The sequence below is a fragment of the Thalassophryne amazonica genome, chromosome 13 (assembly GCF_902500255.1).
Source record: "Thalassophryne amazonica chromosome 13, fThaAma1.1, whole genome shotgun sequence".
NCBI classification, from domain to species: domain Eukaryota; kingdom Metazoa; phylum Chordata; class Actinopteri; order Batrachoidiformes; family Batrachoididae; genus Thalassophryne; species Thalassophryne amazonica.
The window spans coordinates 19938799-19959857 of NC_047115.1; the positions used below are offsets into that span (position 1 = coordinate 19938799).

Genomic DNA, 21059 nt, shown 5'->3' on the forward strand with positions numbered 1-21059 from the left:
TACAACGCAAAGCAACACATCAGTCTGAGATTCAGATGATTTAGAACGGTGAATAGTTGGTGCCAAAAGTGACGATGAAAAAAAAAAAAGTTCAGCATGAACACATTTTTTTGTGAAGATTAACAAGTGTCTCAGGAATCAACAGGGTTTTTGGGCCCCACAATAACTCGCAGAGTAATCACACTCATATTTATTAGCAAACCTGATTAAAGCAAAGCTTGGTAATCGTACCAGTAGGAATGAAAAAAATATGACATTTAACCTCAATGACACTGACCCCTGACTGACCTTGTCAGGGAAATTCTGGAATTCAGCTAAGTTTGTGCTATATTTGGGGCTATAAAAAAAAAAAAAAAAAAAAATCAAATTCCTTGACCAAAATTACATTTTTTTTTTTTTAGGGCAATTTTGGGGTCAACCTTCATTGACATACCAAGTTTGGGAGAAATCAACAAATGATCAGGGAAGAACAGACCAACAATCAAACAAGTGGCCATCACCTCAACCTCAGTGGCTTTTGGCAAAGTTGACCTTGATGGGCAATTCCAGAACCCTTCCACATATGTGTACCACATTTAGTGGCAATTGGAGTGACATCACATGGGAAAATCAAGACCCCACCTACATATGTGTGCAAAGTTTTTGTAGATCAGGGTGTAGAGGTTAAATTTTGACTTTTGGCTATGATATTTACCTCAATCAATTGGAGTCAATTGACCCCGATTGGGCTCAATGATACTGACCCCAATAATTAACTGTAGTTCAACACGATGTCACCTGGGCAGTTCCAGAACTCACCTACATATTTGCCTAAACTAACCCTTTGAGACCAGCTTTGGGGTTGACCTTCATCCACATGGGAATCAGCAAAGAACAGGGGTGGAGTAGGGGAGCAAACACACAAATATTTCTCTAATGATAGTATGATGCTGTCAGCTGCTTTACAACACCATCGATTATATTACACTTGGACATCGCTGAAGGCTTTTTAAAAATTGTGTGTGTCAAAGGGGAACAAAGTCCTGCTCACACGTTTGAAAAACTGCGTGTGCAATGAAATCTGGCGACACGTACTGCTGAAGTCTGGCTTTGAATGAAGCCATGAACTGACACAAGCAGCTGATGAGTCCTTCCATCCATCTCTCACTCCTGTTATTCACATTTCTGGCCTGATGTTCCCCTCCTTCTGATTCCCTGTCCCTCCCATCAGGCCTTGCTCTGCCTCAGATTCAGAATGCATTTGTGGTTCTGCTGCTGAACCTTGGATGGGGGGAATCCTCCACTTGAAATTCAATGCAGCCAAACAAGTTGGAATTAGACTTTCAGCTGTAAGTAGAAGCGATGGATGTCAGATATATTTGTCTTTAAGGCTATTAAATTTTGGTGAAAGTGAAGGGAGAGAGCGAGAGAGACGTAACTCTGAATGTTAGATTGCTGAGAATCTAATGGGATGAAGAACTGCTTTATGAGCACATTTCACTTTGGAACACTGTGACACTGTGACATATCGCATGCACTGTTCAACCTTTGTGCCTCAGGGGCCATCACTCTATTCTTAAAAAATAACTTTTATTCTGGAAACTTTTTGTTTGGAAACTGTTAGCATTAGAGTACTTTTGGGGAACCTTCCTGAAAATTGGACATGATTGTTTTTAAAAATGTACTCTTTTGGATAAACAATCTACCAGATTGGATAAACAGTCTACCAATATAATTAATTGGTTCTATCCGGGCACGTCCCATCGGGAGGAGGCCCCGGGGAAGACCCAGGACATGCTGGAGGGACTATGTCTCTCGGCTGGCTTGGAAATGCCTTGGGGTTCCCTCGGAGGAGCTGCGGGAGGTGTGTGTGGATCGGGAGGTCTGGGCAGCTTTGCTTGAGCTGCTGCCCCCGCGACCCGACTCTGAATAAAGCGGAAGAAAATGGATGGATGGACGGGTTGTATATTGGTTGTTTTTCAATAGATAAATTGATCAGCCTGTGATCAGACCACTGGTCTTTCCCATCACCAATCCATTGGTACTGTGGACAGTCCTACGTATTTTTCTGATTTTGGGAAATGATGGACTTCTCAGTATCTGTGACTTGCACACTGAGTCCAGTGTTTATCTCAACTGGTTGTTTTGAAGAAGAACTTGATTTGAAAGTAGGGCAGCACAGTGGCTTAGAGGTTAGCACTGTTGCCTCACAGCAAGAAGGTCATGGGATTGATTCCCACCTGTGGCCTTTTTGTGTGGAGTTTTCATGTTCTCCCCATGTTTGTGCGGGCTCCCTCTGGGTGCTCCGGCTTCCTTCCACATCCATCCAAACACATTCAGGTTAGGTGGACTGGAAACTTTAAATTGTCCGTAGGTGTGCATGCGAGTGTGAATGTGTTTGTTTACATGTGGCCCTGCGACAGACTGGCATCCTGTCCAGGGTTTACCCTGGCTCACGGCCTATGACTGCTGGGTTAGGCTCCAGACCCCCATGACCCAATCTTGGACAAGCGGTTGAAGATGAGTGTGTGTAAGTGTACTCTTAGGGCTCTATATCATTTCTAAAAACTCAATACGATATGTATCATTGGATATCCATTATTTAATATGTATTATGATATAGGAATACTGCTTATATAAATTTGATTTAAATGCAGTGGTGGGCACAGATAACCAAAAAATTAACTTCGATAACAGATAATAAGATAACTGAAAAGTTATCTTTGATAAAGATAAACCACCCATAAATGTATCGGAAGTTACAAATAATCGATAACCGATAAATTCCGGTGTTGTCTATGGGACATCTGCAGTTACTAAAGAGCTGAAATTGATTTTTAACACGATCGCTTTTGAAAGCATCAAAAGCAGTAAAAGACTTAAAGAATAAGCAATAATGTTTGACCATGCTGCCCCCTGTAGGAAGCAGCACAGACAAATCCTGAGAGCACCCACGTAATTAACTCTTTACTAATCATAATAATTTTTCTTTCAACATTCTGCTCCTGCTGGAAGCTCTTGTTTACAACAGCGCTCTCATCACAATTCTGTCATTTGTACAAAGTTAAAATATAACATATATCGTTTAATGATGAATAAGGCACTAATTCTGAGGTTTTGTAACAAACACAGACCGCAAAGCATTCTGGGTAAAAGTGCTAAACAGTGATTGGTTCAGTAATCCATTATGTAAACCAACACGTTAATGTGACATGTGTCGTGTGTTGGTTTAAAGATAAATGTGCTTTTGTAAAATATTCCATTTTTATTTGTAAAAACAGGCATTTTTACGGAGCCCTGGAAGTGTCATCGCAATTGCATGTTTTAAAACTTTTATGATGTTGTAAAACGTGCACTCAATATTAGTAAGTAAGTAAGTAAATTTATTTATATAGTGCCTTTCACAGACATAAGGCCATGTACACATGTTGTCGGGTATTTGTAAAACCGAATATCTTACCCTTTCAGTTTGGAGAAAAAACTTCATCCACACTACGGCGTTAAAAAAAAAAAAAAAAAAATCCATCCACATCGAACCGTATAAATGTGTTGTAATTAGTCTGCCAAACCTTTGGGTGGCGGTACTGATTAAAATTCTATCCAATCAGGAGCCTTATTCTCTTGTCGTCACTTCCACAAAAACTAAAAACATGGCGTCAACCTCGTTCGTGTGGACCGATAAGGAGTCGGAATTACTTCTAACCGTAGTTTTAGAATACAAAGTTAACATATATGCACACAAAAAGCGCCTGGACAATGGACAATACCAACACTTTGAGAGCAGCCATGTACCCAGACGTTTAATACTGCCATGAACACTCCTGGCCAGTAGATGGCAGTAGCGGCCTTGAAAAAAATGTCAAACAAAATTCCAGATAATCTGTGTCTGCTACATTTAAGATGCGTGGAATTTAACAAATGCAAATACACTAACGTCTATAAACCCAGAGAATATATTCACGAGAGTTTTAGGCACTAGAGTTTAATGCTGTTATCTGTGGACCCTGAACAGAGTGTCTGAAATGCATTTGTCCTGTCGTGAACGTCTGAGATTACCTTATGATACCCATAATGCATTGCTGCCTGGCACAGCATGTGCTCACAAAACCTTAAAAATTAGCACATTACTTTAAAACGAAAACATATATCTGATATTTTCACTTTATAAACTTCAGACAGGACAATAATTTTAAATAACTTGTCTAAAATGAGTGGTTAAAATTTGAACCATAAGTTAAACATGTATGCCTCTGGATGACTTGGTGACATTGCGATTATATCAGTATGGCGTTAAAGGAAATGATTTTTTTTTTTTTTTTGGTCACCAATTCTCCTTGTAGAGGATGGAACAACATGCTTATTAGGAAACTTTTAACAGGTAGGTCTCAACAGCTTTAACAGTTTTAAAAATGTTCTTCACTGTTCAGCTTAGTTTAGTACGTTATCGGTCTAAAAGATTTCGGACAGTAATTCATCGGGAGATAATTAGTTCGATGATGGTTTTTAAATTTATCTAAAAAGATAATCCGATAATGAAAACATCTTCGATAATTATCTGTTATCGGATTATCGGAAGTGTGCCCACCACTGTTTAAATGTATGCATAAATTGTAGTGTGTGGTGTTGGCGTGTAACCCAGCTTTTTAATAATTTAGTTATACTGCATTATGTGTGTTGTATTAGTATTTGCCTTTGGCCTATCCAAACTGACTTCACAACTTACATGTTAGTTTGATAAGATTACTAACCCCAAGAACCTTCATCATTTTCATATTTATGGTTTCCCTAACCCTAACTGACTTGATTTGGGTCTTTGGAACCCAAAATACTGCACACACCTGTATCAAATGTGTATCTGGTCTGAGTAGTTCAGGGAGGAACACAAAATGTACAGTTACTTTGGGTCCCAAGGTTGAGGATTGGAACCACTGCCATTGGAGCCAACTTCAACTTCAATGCTTTATTATGTCCCTAGTTTAAATGCACACACACTTACATCCACCCAATCTAAAACAACTTAAAACAAGATAGAAATTACATTAAACCTAGTAATAAAAAGAGCATATCATTTAAAAGCACATCAAAATTATTTAATCTTATTTAAAAGGCCTATTGCAGCTGGGATAAAATAAATGGCAAATGGACTGCATTTATAGTTGTATGCAAAAGTTTGGGCACCCCTGATAATTTTCATGATTTTCCTTTATAAATCATTGGTTGTCATTATCAGGGGTGCCCAAACTTTTACATACAACTGTATATAGCGCTTCTGCATCTGCATCAGGCGCTCAAAGCACTTTACAGTTATGCCTCACATTCACCCATTCACACAAACACACTCACACACCGATGTCAGGTTGTTGCCATGCAAGGCGCTTACTACACAACGGGAGCAACTTGGGGAATGAGGACCTTGCGCAAGGGTCCTTAGTGATTTTCCGGTCAGGCTGGGGTTTGAACAGAGGATCCTCTGGTCTCAAGCCCAATGCTTAACCACTAGACCATCACCTCCCCTAATACCTAATAAAATAATTCCTAAATCTATTTGTTCTGAGGGTAAGATTCCCCTTGTGTCCCATGCAGCGGGGATTTCAACCTACTTCCCGAGCCAAGGCTGGGACCCATTTGTAGACCCACTGTTGGGTTGTGGTTATGGTTAGAGTTAGGGTAAAACAGCCCATCATGAAAATCTATTTTTCGTGATGCAGCATCACGAAAATCTACTTGTACCATGATCTAATACCGTGAAACTGGGATGGAAGTAATACACTATAGCTCCATGATACTGTAGATATCATGATACACCTTTCATGAATTGATACATATCATGATCCATAATTACATCACTGTTCACACTAATTATGTAGAAAGTAATCTGTGTGGTGAATGCTTAATTTGAAAGAAAAATTATAAATGGTGTAATTGTAATTGTAATGGTAAAATTATAAATGGTATAAATGGTCATCCTTGAGGTTATCTGTTTCCTATTTGCACATTTTAGAAATCATTTATATTTCTTATTCAACATGTCATGCAGCAGTTGACTTTTCATTGTATCATGATACTCCTTTAAAAAAAATCAGTACAATTTGATACAGGCGCCTCAATACAATTATCACGATAGGTGATTATGGTTCCACCCCTAGAAACTGGCCATTCATCTTACCTACAGTCCTTGCTACAGTTCTCCTCTGTGATCCCGTCCTCATCTTCACCCCAAATGTCCACTGCTGAAAAAATCAGCGCCACCAGCACAGCAAAACAGCACACCAAGGCGAAGACCAAAATGCACTTCTGCTGAGACTGCAAGACAAAGAAGGGAAAAGTGCATTGATTTCCAAACTGTATATTGTGCTATTCAGTGTGTCTGAAACCTGTAAAAACAAGGCCAAAGTGCCCCAACCTTGTCTGTTTTAATGCACAGATCAGCAGATTAGTGGGCAGAATTGAACACAAACATGGCCTTCAAGTAAGAACGTGGGTTTACACTTCTGAAGACGAGGCAGAATGTCGAAAGATCAAAGGAAGGAGTATAGGAAAAGAAAAAGAATTTTAAAAAAGAACCAAAACTGATGAAAGACCATTGTTGGGTTTGGTTTTAATCTCTTGCATTGGTTATTTGGATAAAATCCAAAGATTCCCATACAACAGAGAAAAGAAACAACACCATATTTTATGATGTTTCCCTCACAACAAAAACACTGTGATTGTGGTTGATATAACACACTTGATTGCAATGTTATTGCAATATTGTCACAGGTAAGAATACTTCCTACTACAAGTTAAATATGCTACTTTTTATCAGGTTTGACAGGCAAGACGGGCTGGACACAAATGCAGGACGCAGGTACACAGCTCAGTGGAGTTAAGGCGTTTACTCGGTAAACAGGCTGGAGTCGGTACACCGAAAGGCAGTCCAAAAAGAGCAACAGTAACAAAAACATCAGGCTTAGGCGTGGTCGAGGTACACAGGCAAGTAGTCAAAAACATGATGAGGCAAAACGAAGCAAGGCAAGGAAATACAAGATACAGAGCTGGAAAGAGGCACAAGGCGCTACAATCTGGCGAGGGAGTAAGGTACAATGGGGAGCTTAAATACACCCAGGTGATGAGGTGCAGACAGAGAACAGGTGTGCGTGGAACACACCAGAAAGAGGGTGTGGCCAGACAGAGGGAAACACCCACCACCAAGAGCCAGCAGAGACAGACAGGAAAGAACGGGACAGACAGACCCAAACAGAAAAACCCCAGTAAGAGAATAAACAAATTGTAACTGAAAAACACAAAGCCAAGAAATAAAAGCTAGCAAAACCCAAATCCTGACACTTTTATCAGAAGTGTAGTGAGTCATGTGTTAGGTGATGGTGATGACTTTGCGGGAAAATGAAGGCCTAGGCCTTCAGGGTCTTACAGTATGGTCATGAGACTTGGATGTTAAAAAGTGGCCTAAGGCGGTGATTGGATTTGGTATTAGGTTTCTTTGGAGGATGCTTTGGCACAGCTCAAAAGACTTTATGTCAAATGTACGGTTACTTGGGAGACTCAGATGAGAAACATCACTTGCATTGTGACATAGCATCATCTACAACATACTGTTTCTCTTTGCATGATACAGCATGCAGGTACCTCAGTGCTGAGGACCCCAACAGCTGGTGAAAACCAAGGGGGTGCCCACATTTCACCTGGCTGCAGCAGGTAGACTGTGACTATTTTTGAGAGATGGGGTGGACTGTTTGTCTGCCTGGATGGATGCCATCCAGGATGTGGTGTGGCAAATACTCCAACATGCAGCATCAGTGCATGCAAACATATGTAACCTCTGGAAGAGGGTATTGTCAGGTTGTGAAGGGCAGCAATATAAATAATTAAAATGATTGGTTTGTGTACTTTTCTGTAATTTCAGCAGATTTTTTTTTTTTATATCAAGTGCTTTACAATCTGAAAATTCAATACGACATCTGTTATCTAGTGGAATCACAAACTGTACTTGTTATTTGATGTGATTTAATTTATTTGTAACATATAGAGGGAATGAAAGCACAAAATAGGTTCTATGGCATAAATTAGCATAATTGGAATACAATTAAATGAATTAAAAGAAACTATACTGCAAACCTGGAAATGAAGGGTTCAGATGAAAAATCAACTCAAGTTATTTTTTTAAAAAACTGCAGTTTAATCCCCAAGTGATTGAGTGGGGTCATTCACGACCCCAGGCATATACGTTTGTGCACCATTCCTCCAAGTCAAATGGGAAAAAGCTTTCCTACCATGAATTTGTCAATCTATTTGTCCTGCATGTGCTCACAGAATTTTGCAAGGATTGGCCGATCCGTGTGGCAACTATAATCCAAACCTGTGTGGGGTTATTTAATGACCCTGGGAAGAGCTATGAGATTTTTGACATGATAGCTTCAGATAGTGTTGTAATTTTCCAACTCTAATTATTATATTTTACTGTTTAGCAGGGAAGCATGGCCAAAAGACCTAGAATAGCAAGATTTACAGCTGCACAAGTATTGAGACTGATTATTGATGACCAGAGTGAGGATGAAAATAGCTCCATTGATAGAGATGAGTCAGGCTCAGACAGTGAAGATTATACCTCTGACATGTCAGACCACCCTGATATAAAGTCATTATGGCAAATCCACAAATGTGAATAACTCTGAATCCAGAGAGAGTTTCAGATCTGGCTAATGGTTGGACATTGGTAGAGAAATACAGTCTAATGAAAAGTGGTCTAGTTTCATCATATACGGACATATCTCCATTTACAACCACATAATGATTTGGGTTTTCTTTTCTTGTTTTTTGTTTTTATTTTTGGAAAACAGACTGTTGCCAGATCATTGCAGCCACATACAGAAATGAACCTGTTCGAATGCCTTTGCTAAAGCCCAAGTATCTCATAGAGTAATAGAGTAATAATAATAATACAAAAAAGCATTCCCACATCATGCTAGTGATCCCAATCACTCCAACAATCTGAAGAATACTTCCATTTCCCACATTCTAACCCTGATGAATAATTCTGTAAAAATCTCTCCATAGTTTTCCCGTCCACAGCCAGACAAACTGAGCCTAAAGTGCGACTCTGCTGACATCCACTAGATTGCATCTAATTACTGAGAACGTCCCATTTGTCCAACAACAGCCACTGTATCCCGATCCCTTTCAAAGCAGCCAAAAGAGCCAAAAACTAATTATCCATGAGCACAGCAATTCATCTGCACAGTCAGCTGGACTCGAGTCATCATCCGCAGAGACTCGTATCATCCAACATCAACTTCTGCGAGCCTCACTGAGCCAAAGCCTCCTGGTTTTATTGCATTTCAGGCAGCGTCTGAGGAGGGTATTAAATGAAGCCAGTGACAGTGAGTTTCCCCCGCGGAAACCAGAGGCACCAGCAGGGATATTCAGCTTCACAGTGCAAACACAACCGTCTGCTTGAGGTTGATGCCTGATGGTTGTTGACTGGTTTTCACTTTCTGGCAGCAATGGAAGACAGAATATTAACCCTGTTAGTTAGTTAGTTAACCATAACAACTACGGATTTTGTGATAAAAGCATATAAGTTGGTACACTTATAGCCAAAGACATAAAAAATAACTGGATATTGAGCCACGATGAATTTTCTATATGTCACATGAAAAGGCCATTGAACTGTTTTCAGATCAATTTTGTTGTTATCAGCAATGGATATAATATTATATTGAGGACATAATAAGATGAAATTATGACCATACATAGATCTTGGAAAGTGTCATTACCCTGCACATCTGCAAAACTGCAGTAGCAGTGTATTTCACTGGGGTGTGTGAGTGTGTCTGTGTGACTGTAAAAAAATGGCTTGATGAATTTCCTTCAAACTTGGTGGGAATATTATCTGGATAAATATCTAGAGGTGCTTAGATGTTGGAGTTGTTTGGACAAGACTCAAAGTCAAGGAAAACATGGTCCCCAAAATACCTTTTTTTTGTATATCTCAACAACCAAAAAGCATAGATGGATGCTGTAAAAGTATATATTGAGCAGCAAAATATTTGTGATTGATTGGTATGAATTTTTAGTTAAATGGCACCACTGTGAGTTAGCTCATCCAACCACAGTCAACTCATGCCCCATAAGGTTTTAGGTAGATTCAGATATTGTTTGCAAAAATCTTCTGTAAAACCTCCTTTACCTGTCTGCAGCTGCTGTGGAAGAGCAGCAGGCGTTCAGTAAAAAAACACACTCAGCAAAAACTCTCAAGGTAAATGGAGGTGAAATCACAGCTGTCGATCATCTTGTGGAAAAAAATTGTGTAGACGAAACGCTGCCTGCAGGAAAGTCAAACTGCAGCTTCTTAGATTTCCAGTATTTGTCTCTACCAGCTACTGCTTTCACATGCACACAATTTGAGGAGAAATGTGTTTTTTTTCCAACTGTATATAGTGTTACCCAACACTCAATGATCAAAGTACATTACATGAAGTATTCAAATCCACAATAGAGTAAGTCATTTTCATTCAGAGTTGCCACAGCAGATCCAAGGTGAATCTGCATGTTGATTTGGCACATGTTTTACACCGGATGCCCTTCCTAACACAACTCCACATTCCATGGAGAAATGTGGCAGGGGTGGGGTTTGAACAAGGAACCTTATGCACTGAAACCAAGCACAAGGTCCACTCAGATCATTCAGTTTATTTTCTTCATATAGTCAGATGAAGCATTTTGCTATTTAATGACAAACAGTAGCCTAATTTCCCTCTGATAACATGCAAAACTAACTGCTTACAGTAGTGTTCAGAATAATAGTAGTGCTATGTGACTAAAAAGATTAATCCGGGTTTTGAGTATATTTCTTATTGTTACATGGGAAACAAGGTACCAGTAGATTCAGTAGATTCTCACAAATCCAACAAGACCAAGCATTCATGATATGCACACTCTTAAGGCTATGAAATTGGGCTATTAGTAAAAAAAAAAAATGTAGAAAAGGGCGTGTTCACAATAATATCTGCTAACATCTGCTGTTGACGCTACAAACTCAAAACTATTATGTTCAAACTGCTTTTTTAGCAATCCTGTGAATCACTAAACCAGTATTTAGTTGTATAACCACAGTTTTTCATGATTTCTTCACATCTGTGAGGCATTAATTTTGTTGGTTTGGAACCAAGATTTTGCCCATTTACTAGTGTGCTTGGGGTCATTGTCTTGTTGAAACACCCATTTCAAGGGCATGTCCTCTTCAGCATAAGGCAACATGACCTCTTCAATTATTTTGACATATCCAAACTGATCCATGATACCTGGTATGTGATATATAGGCCCAACACCATAGTTGGAGAAACATGCCCATATCATGATGCTTGCACCACCATGCTTCACTGTCTTCACTGTGAACTGTGGCTTGAATTCAGAGTTTGGGGGTCGTCTCAAAAACTGTCTGTGACCCTTGGACCCAAAAAGAACAATTTTACTCTCATCAGTCCACAAAATATTCCTCCATTTCTCTTTAGGCCAGTTGATGTGTTCTTTGGCAAATTTTAACCTCTTCTGCACGTCTTTTATTTAACAGAGGGACTTTGCGGGGGATTCTTGCAAATAAATTAGCTTCACACAGGCGTCTTCTAACTGTCACAGCACTTACAGGTAACTCCAGACTGTCTTTGATCATCCTGGAGCTGATCAATGGGTGAGCCTTTGCCATTCTGGTTATTCTTCTATCCATTTTGATGGTTGTTTTCCGTTTTCTTCCACGCGTCTCTGTTTTTTTTTGTCCATTTTAAAGCACTGGAGATCATTGTAGATGAACAGCCTATAATTCTTTGCACCTGCGTATAAGTTTTCCCCTCTCCAATCAACTTTTTAATCAAACTACGCTGTTCTTCTGAACAATGTCTTGAACGTCCCATTTTCCTCAGGATTTCAAAGAGAAAAGCATGTTCAACAGGTGCTGGCTTCATCCTTACATAGGGGACACCTGATTCACACCTGTTTGTTCCACAAAATTGATGAACTCACTGACTGAATGCCACACTACTATTATTGTGAACACCCCCTTTTCTACTTCTTTTTTTTTACTAATAGCCCAATTTCATAGCCTTAAGAGTGTGCATATCATGAATGCTTGGTGTTATTTGATTTGTGAGAATCTACTGGTACCTTGTTTCCCATGTAACAATAAGAAATATACTCAAAACCTGGATTAATCTTTTTAGTCACATAGCACTACTATTATTCTGAACACTACTCTAATTCCAGCCTCATCCGTCTGCACAGTGTGGAACATTTATCAGTGTTTGGGTTATAGTTAAAATTAAAATTTGCATTAGCGTGAAGGGGTGCCCTAATTTGTCATATATTGACGATTGATCACAACAACAGCTTTGTGTCAAAATGTGATGAGTTGGGTGTGAGAATGTGTTGCATTTTTCGCTCGTCTATTCATTTCACCAAAATTAAAACATTGATCTCAGTGAAACCTGTCAGCAGTTTCAAGTCGATGGAGAACAATCCACAAGTGAAATTTCATGCAGATCCAAATATGGTTAGTCAATACTAGGGATGGAACAATACGACTTTTTCATGTCCGATATAATATCGATACTAGAACCTTCAGTGTTTGGCAATGCTGAAACAAATCCATTTTTTGCCCTCTCTCTGTCCTCACTGACCATAATCAGTAGAAAAATACAAGAAACTAGAGCAATCTGAGATTTCCAAGACATATGGTAAATGGACTGCATTAATATATTTTCCATCTGCATCAGAAGCACAAAGCGCTTTACAGTGATGCCTCACATTCACACAGACACACTTACACACCAATGTCAGGGTGCTGCCATCCGAGGTGCTCACTACACACCGGAAGCAACTATTCAGTGATATTCAGTGATTTGGAAATATTAATGTTTCCATCCCATGACATGTCTCAAGAAAACTGATTTGTATTAAAAATAAAATCAAATCAAATCCTAAGTTTGTCCAATTACTTAAGGCCTCTGAAAATGGATGGACTATGTATAGAAATGGGTCTTATTCCTAATTGGTGAATGCAATATTTTTTGTCAAACCCTTTGAATTAAGGTAAAATATTGATCCTACAAGAACATCTTGATGGTTTCATTTTAACTCCATTTTGGTGATGAGCAGAGCCTGAATAACAAAAAGTTTCACTGCCCAAATACTTATGGGCCCAACTGTAAAATGTCACTTTTAAACACATGCATACTCATTAAATCATATTTCACAATTTATGAAGCCCATTTGATTATTTTAGTAATTACGATGTGTACTTTATTGTTCTAGAAACAGCAGTTAATTAGCACAATATAACAAAGGAATCCCGTTTCTAGCAGAAACAGTGACTTGCAAAAAGAAAATAGAAGAGTCATAAATAACAAGCCTTGGTGAGATCGCTCAGTGGCTGTTTTTAAAAGCTCCCCTGAGTCCTTCTGAGAAAGACGAGCACTGTGCGCGGTGGATGGCACGATGCCAGGCTCACTCACAAACAAGCGCCTGCTTTTTTATTCTTTGTCTTTGCACACAAACGCTCAGACAGCGGCGAAGGCCAGAGCGCTGAGGATGGATGTTTATGCGGCGTGATCAGAGGTGGAAGATTTCATCCAAGTTTGCCTTTCTTTCTTTGGCTCTCTGAAAACTGGTTACTGTGTCTCGAAAAGTAAATCCACGAGACCTCCACAGATGGAGAGTGAAGGGTCGCCACATGAGGTCAGCTTCCATTTTCAAACTTCTCCCCATTTTGTGCTGTGAAGTAACATATCGCGCAGCTGAGGTAAACCCGCCAAACACTGCAGACAGACTGCTAATTTGTGCAGAGGATAAGTCATTTGGCCTCTGTACTGTAAGAAGCCCATTAAAGAACACTCATAGAAGATGAGCTTCTCTGCCGCATGAGAGCCAAATTAGGACCTTACGAGTGTTTCCTGTTTGTGGAGGCATAATGTTTAAACCACATCGACAAGAGAAATGTGTGAGCAGCAGCAGCAGCAACGTATTTTGGACTAATTTCTATCGAACGAGAGCTCGGAGTGCTGCAGATGTTGCATGCATGCTGTGAAAAGCACAGCATCACTTCAGGCGTGTGACAGGCTGAGGCTAGTTCTTCCTGTATTTCATGACACAGCTTTGTTTTTAGTGCTGCCAAGTTTCCATCCAGGTACAAAACCCAGTAAGAGCAGATTGAACATCTCTGCAAACTAAGATAGATTACTTGGTGTCTGAAAAAGGGATTTGAATAATTACACTTCATAGTTCTGGCAAGGAGACTATGTGATGTTTGTTTGCTTGTTAGAAGGATTACACAGAAACTAGTGCAATAGATTCAATAAAACGTGGGGAAGAGGTGGGGCATGGGACATAAAAGAACCCATTAAATTTAGGTGTGGATCCATATCAAGTGACAGATCCTGTCTTTGATCATTAATCGTTGATTCAGGTTCCTTTTATCTTGTTTGTGGGATTAACAAAAGCACCAATCAAGATCTGAGTTTAAGGCTCAAGATCAAAGGTCACAAATATTATCCTAGATGAGTGATTAGGATCAAAGATGTGTAATCTAGATTAAACACCACCAATCGGGAAAAATGTTTAGTGATCACTATCAAAGGTCAGGATCAGAGATCAGGATCAAAGAGTTGTGATCTAGATTGAGGTTCAGGAATATGCTCAAAGATGTGAGCTCTAGATCAAAAGTCTGGAATAGGATCAAAGATGAATGGTTGGCATCAATGATGTGCCATCTAGAAAAAGGTCCAAACCAAAGACATGTGAGCAGATCAGTGGTCAGGAATATTATCCAAGATGAGTGACCATGATCAAAGGTGCATAATGTAGCTCAAAGGGCAGGAATATGTTCAAAGATTAATCATTAGGATCAAAGATATGGAAACTAGATTAACCATCAGCAATCAGGATCAAAGATGAGTGATCAGTATCAAAGGACATGATCAAAGATGAGTGATCAGGAGCATAAATCAGGTTCAAATAAGGGTGATGATGATAAAATGGTCAGGAATATATTCAAAGATGAGTGACCAGGATCAAAGATGTCAGATCTAAATCAAATGTCTAGAATATGACCAAAAATGAATGATCAGGATCAAAGATGCGTTATCTATTGTAGATGCGTGAGCTAGTCCAAAGTTCAGGAATATCATCAAAGATGGAAGATCAGAATCAAAGATACATGATGCAGATCAGGTCAGGAATATGACCAAACATAACTGATCACAGTTGTGCAAAAAAAAAAAAAAAAAAAAAGTAAAAAAAAAAGAAAAAAGAAAAAAGAAAAAAATGTGTATACAAATCAAAGATATTGTGATTTGTCAGGATAGAAATAAAACTGATTTGATTTGACAGACCTGGAGTCTTGAACATTTGGTGCTTTTTGTGACTTGGATCTAAATGGGTTCAACATGTGTGCAGCCACAGTTTAGCAGATGTGCATCAAACCTGTGTACCATGTCTGAAAGCTGTATAAGAAATGACAGCAAACTACTATGTGTTTGTCAAAGTCTGTCACTTCAGTCGCAGCCGTCTGCCTCCATCTGACTGAGGACAGCAGCTGCAGTATTCATACTGATCAGCTCGTTGAATGTTTGGGTCCAGTGAGTGAATCCAGTGCCCCAAAGTTTTACAACTGTTATGTGTCGGACGCAGCTCGGAGAACCGACCAGCGTTTGAAGGACCCAGTATGAAATAAGCAGAGCACGGTACAAAGGCTAACTGAATTTAATACATAACAGTGATGTGATACAAAAACAACAAAAGAGTGTGCGGTCTGGCGTGGTGGTGATACGGTGCGCTCCCAGCAGCGCTAACGGTCCGGAGCCAGAAGCCGTTCGGACCCAAGGACCCCGCCGACACCCCCCAGGTGGCCGCAACAAACCGAGTCTGTGAAAGAAGGAACCATTATGTGAGTCCACACTCTACACACAGAGAGACCACTCAAAGGTGTACATAAACAGCAAACACTTCCTGGCTTAATTACTAATCAGCTTCCCAACCTGCAGGCATGGAACATCCAGTTCACAAAACTCCACTGCAGTGGAAGCCGATACATGACTAACGTACAGCTCAATATAATAAGGTGTGAGGGACACCACATTTACTGACTGTATAAACGTTAGTCACAAAATCTAACGTACCTCAGGAAGTGTGCTGACGAGCGTGAGACCTCACCCCCTCCTCTTTCACAGACCGTGCATCAAACCCTGGATGTTCTCTGCATCCACTGATGATGAGATGGCTCCCGAGACGACGATCTCACCCGTCTGGTCACAAGGTCATGTCTCTGGCAAATACACACTGTATACTCCAGTCTTAAATGCCACCATGTTCCAATCCATATAGATGCACCTCAGCTGTGAGTCCTGACGAGCCGCAGGTGATCAGGGTGAGGTCCTGATAACCTCAGCAACACAGCCACTCAGTCCCAAATGCAAGCCACCTGGAAGGAAAAACAAAAGACAGAAACAAAAAGGCAGCCAGGCCCCCCAGCCATACAACAACAACATCTGGATGGGCTTTAATTGTCTGTGTCTACACTTACCTGAATAACGACAGATTTAGGATATCTTTTCCTGAAGATGAGGAACAACAGAGGAAGAAACATCTAAGCTGAATAGGAAATATTTTAAAGAAAGTCCTGTTGCCTTTGACATGTGGAGAACGGAGGTCACCTGACTGGCAGAAAGCCCTTTTTCCATCTCTGGTTCATGTGAAAAAGCAGTGATCATCTCTGTTTGACACCACGAGTCAAATAAAAGAAAGGGATAGCCCGCCAGGTTCTTGGCATTCATTTCACGATGGCTGGAAGCCCAGAGAATATGAGTTGGTGCCTTTGAAGATTTTCCACTATCATTCTGTTTGACAGCTCCGACGGCTCTTCTGCATTTATGGATTCCCTCGCCTTTGTGCTGATGACTCAGAGTAGGAACTTTTAGCAGGAGCATTCATTGACCTAAATTGTGGAACTGAGAAAAACATGACAGTTGACCCCATTGACTTTGACCTTCACTGATGACCTGGTTAGCCAAAGGTCTGGCTAACCTTGACTGGGTAATTCTGAACACCACATCCATCTGTGTACCATGATTGGTGCAAGGTAGAGTGAAAAACTTACATTTTGACCTTTTATCCCAATTACCTTGAGCCAGATGCTTAACCATTAGCTAGTTGACCATGGAAGTCAAAAAACTTGTTTTTTCCTTTGACCCCAGTGACCTTGACCCCAGTGATTAACCTTGAGTAAATTTGATCTCTTGTGGGCAATTCTAGAGCTCACCTACAGTATTTGCCAAGTTTGATGGACATGAGAGATGGGGGGGCGGACCCCAATCATTGCCAAAACAGACCATTTAAGGGTAACTTTAGAGTTGACCATCATCCATATGCCAAAGACCTGGCAGGATCAGGGGAACACATAAACATTGCTCAAGCTATTGTATAATTATCCTGTTATTTCAGAATGGGTGATGATATTCTGAGGCTTTTTATCCAAAGTTCCAGTGTGGTAGTAGTAGTAGTAGTAGTAGTAATAGTAGTAGTAGTAATATACAACACTTAATACAAATGACATTCAGAAATCAGACATCAGAAACGTAAAATGATGATGATGATGTGATTACTGGTCCATGCTAGTGTTTGACTGAACAAAGGATCAAAGGTGAACTGAATCATGACAGTATAAACATTGCAGTGTGTTTACGTCTGTGCTTTATCTTTTAATTGTCCCCTTTTATTTAGCCATGACAATAATGTGACAGATTAACCATCTCTTTTATAGGAGTGTCCTGGCTAAGCCTACAACAGGAGAAACACATAAAACACACAACATTAAAATACAGATGTTACATCATTAAGAAAGAAGGCCCAAATTAACAGGAACTAATAAGCGTTTGTTCCAGAAGTCCAACAGAACCAGTATCAACTTCAACATTATGGTGTGTTGCACAGAGGACATATGCAATGAGTAACATTTCCGATTCGCAAATAAAAACTGTCACAGAATTTATCAAAAAGGTGTGAAAATTGTCCTTGGAAACAAAAGTGTGAATTGTTTGTGTTTCTGTACACAGTAAATAGACTGAACCACACTGGAGCATCCACCACTGACAACTTTTTTCTGTCACTAGATATCACACTAATTCTATTTTCAGAATCAAAGCAAAGCGTTCCTTCTTGGCCACTCCTCCCCAAACTCCCACATACATACATACATACATACATACATACATACATACATACATACATACATACATACATACATACATACATACATACATACATACATAGATAGATAGATAGATAGATAGATAGATAGATAGATAGATAGATAGATAGATAGATAGATAGATAGATAGATAGATAGATAGATAGATAGATAGATAGATAGATAGATAGATAGATAGATAGATAGATAGATAGATAGATAGATAGATAGATAGATAGATAGATAGATAGATAGATAGATAGATAGATAGATAGATAGATAGATAGATAGATAGATAGATAGATAGATAGATAGATAGATAGATAGATAGATAGATAGATAGATAGATAGATAGATAGATAGATAGATAGATAGATAGATAGATAGATAGATAGATAGATAGATAGATAGATAGATAGATAGATAGATAGATAGATAGATAGATAGATAGATAGATAGATAGATAGATAGATAGATAGATAGATAGATAGATAGATAGATAGATAGATAGATAGATAGATAGATAGATAGATAGATAGATAGATAGATAGATAGATAGATAGATAGATAGATAGATAGATAGATAGATAGATAGATAGATAGATAGATAGATAGATAGATAGATAGATAGATAGATAGATAGATAGATAGATAGATAGATAGATAGATAGATAGATAGATAGATAGATAGATAGATAGATAGATAGATAGATAGATAGATAGATAGATAGATAGATAGATAGATAGATAGATAGATAGATAGATAGATAGATAGATAGATAGATAGATAGATAGATAGATAGATAGATAGATAGATAGATAGATAGATAGATAGATAGATAGATAGATAGATAGATAGATAGATAGATAGATAGATAGATAGATAGATAGATAGATAGATAGATAGATAGATAGATAGATAGATAGATAGATAGATAGATAGATAGATAGATAGATAGATAGATAGATAGATAGATAGATAGATAGATACTTTTAATGTCCCCATGGGGAAATTTGTCTTGGACTTCTCAAAAATCATGACCCATACAAAGATACAGAACAAGACATAAACAGTTCATAACAATAAATAAATAAATACATAAATAAAGAATAAAAATAAATAAAAAAACATACAAGTACTAAAACCTCCTAATGTGCCTGATTGTTAGCGGTGTTTATTATGATATTTGTTAAGGGCTATGATTGATATAGGAACAAAAGAGTTCCTATATCTATTCAGTCTGCAATGGGGGACTTTGAAATGCCGGCCCGATGGTAGCAACTCGTATTGCGTGTGCAGAACATGGGAGGAGTCAGAAAGAATTCTGTCCGCTTGCTTCATCACGCACTGATCAAAAATTGACTGAGGATTGTTATACTGTTTCAAACCAATGATTTTCATTGCTGTGAGAACAAGGTAGTTTAATTTTGATCTTAGGGACACAGGAAGGTTCCCAAACCAAGTGGTTATGCCATATCTTAGAATGCTTTCAAGAACTGCCTGATAAAACAGTAACATAATTTTTTGGTCGACTCCATGAAAACGCAAACGCCGTAGAAAATAGAGTCGTTGATTCAAGCGGGAACATAACCAGTCAACATGAGTGTTCCATGTAAGGGAACTGTCTATACAGACACCAAGATATTTGTACGATTGCACCTGTGTGATTGGTTGCTGGTGTATAATTACAGGGTTGTGATTGCCAACTAACTTTGGGTCAAAAATGACTTCCTCTGTCTTTTTAACATTTAAAGTAAGGTAACTGGAATCACACCACTCAACAAACTGCCTCACCTCTGAATGATAGATATTCAAATCATCATTCTGTTGAAGTAAGCACAGAAGTGCTGAGTCGTCTGAATATTTAAAAATATAGTTCCCAGGGTGCTTGGCTGAACACTCATTAGTATATAAAGTAAAAAGGACAGGTGAGCTCACACATCCCTGTGGTGCTCCAGTACTGATGTCTTTGATTTGGGACAGGCTAGAATTTACCTTAACCTGCTGTGTTCTGTTTGTCAAAAAAGAGTGAAACCACTGTATAAGTGACGGGTTGACATCCAATGCTTTACGTTTCTGAATTAGAAGTATAGCTGAAGCGTATTAAAGGCGGAGCTGAAGTCAATAAAAAGTAATCGGGCATATGATGACTTGTCATCAAGATGTTTTAAAACAAGATGCATGATGGTGGAAATCGCATCATCTGTGCATCGCCCTCGTCTGTAAGCAAACTGAAATGGATCTAATTTGCCATCTACATCTATTTTCAGCCTGCTCACAATGTATTTCTCGAAACATTTCATCACAACTGATGTCAATGCTATAGGCCTAAAATCATTGTCTTCGCTGGGGTTTGCCTTCTTGGGCACCGGGATGATCATAGAACGTTTCCACAGGGCAGGGACTGTATGGGTGTCTATAGACTGTTGAAAAACAGGACACCAAGCTGCAGTAAGCGCCTGTGCAAATGTTTTTAACAAAAATGATGAAATCCCATCTGGCCCTGCAGCCTTTTTTAACGGAGCACGCTGAAAGAGACGTTCGACCTGTTGTGGATCAATCCACAGTCTATGTGACGCATTATCAGAGGGGGGTAGGGAGTCCAGCTCCTTGTACTTTTGCATCAAGCAGAAGGAATGTCAGTCGGAGCCTTAAAACAAATTAACTACTGTTTCTCTGGGGAAAGCCAAATGTATACAGGTTCTAGTCTGACCACATTTTTGGTCAGAGGCAGTTTTAGTGTCTTTAAGTGATTTCAGGTTGTATTTCTGAAAAGTTGCTGCTGTCTGCCATATTGGAAAAGAAATCAACAGCTATGCTTTGCATATGTAGCCCAGTCTAAAATTTGCA

General features: G+C 39.2%; 1 protein-coding gene across 1 annotated transcript in view; it reads right to left on the reverse strand.

The window, feature by feature from the left end:
* The window catches only part of LOC117524020 (inactive phospholipase D5-like), a 97554-nt gene that overhangs the window by 32249 nt on the left and 44246 nt on the right, over window positions 1-21059 (reverse strand). Inside the window, exon 2 of the mRNA XM_034185738.1 lies at window positions 6146-6282. Coding sequence (XP_034041629.1) covers window positions 6146-6282 — 137 coding nt within the window. The remainder of the gene's footprint in view (window positions 1-6145; window positions 6283-21059) is intronic.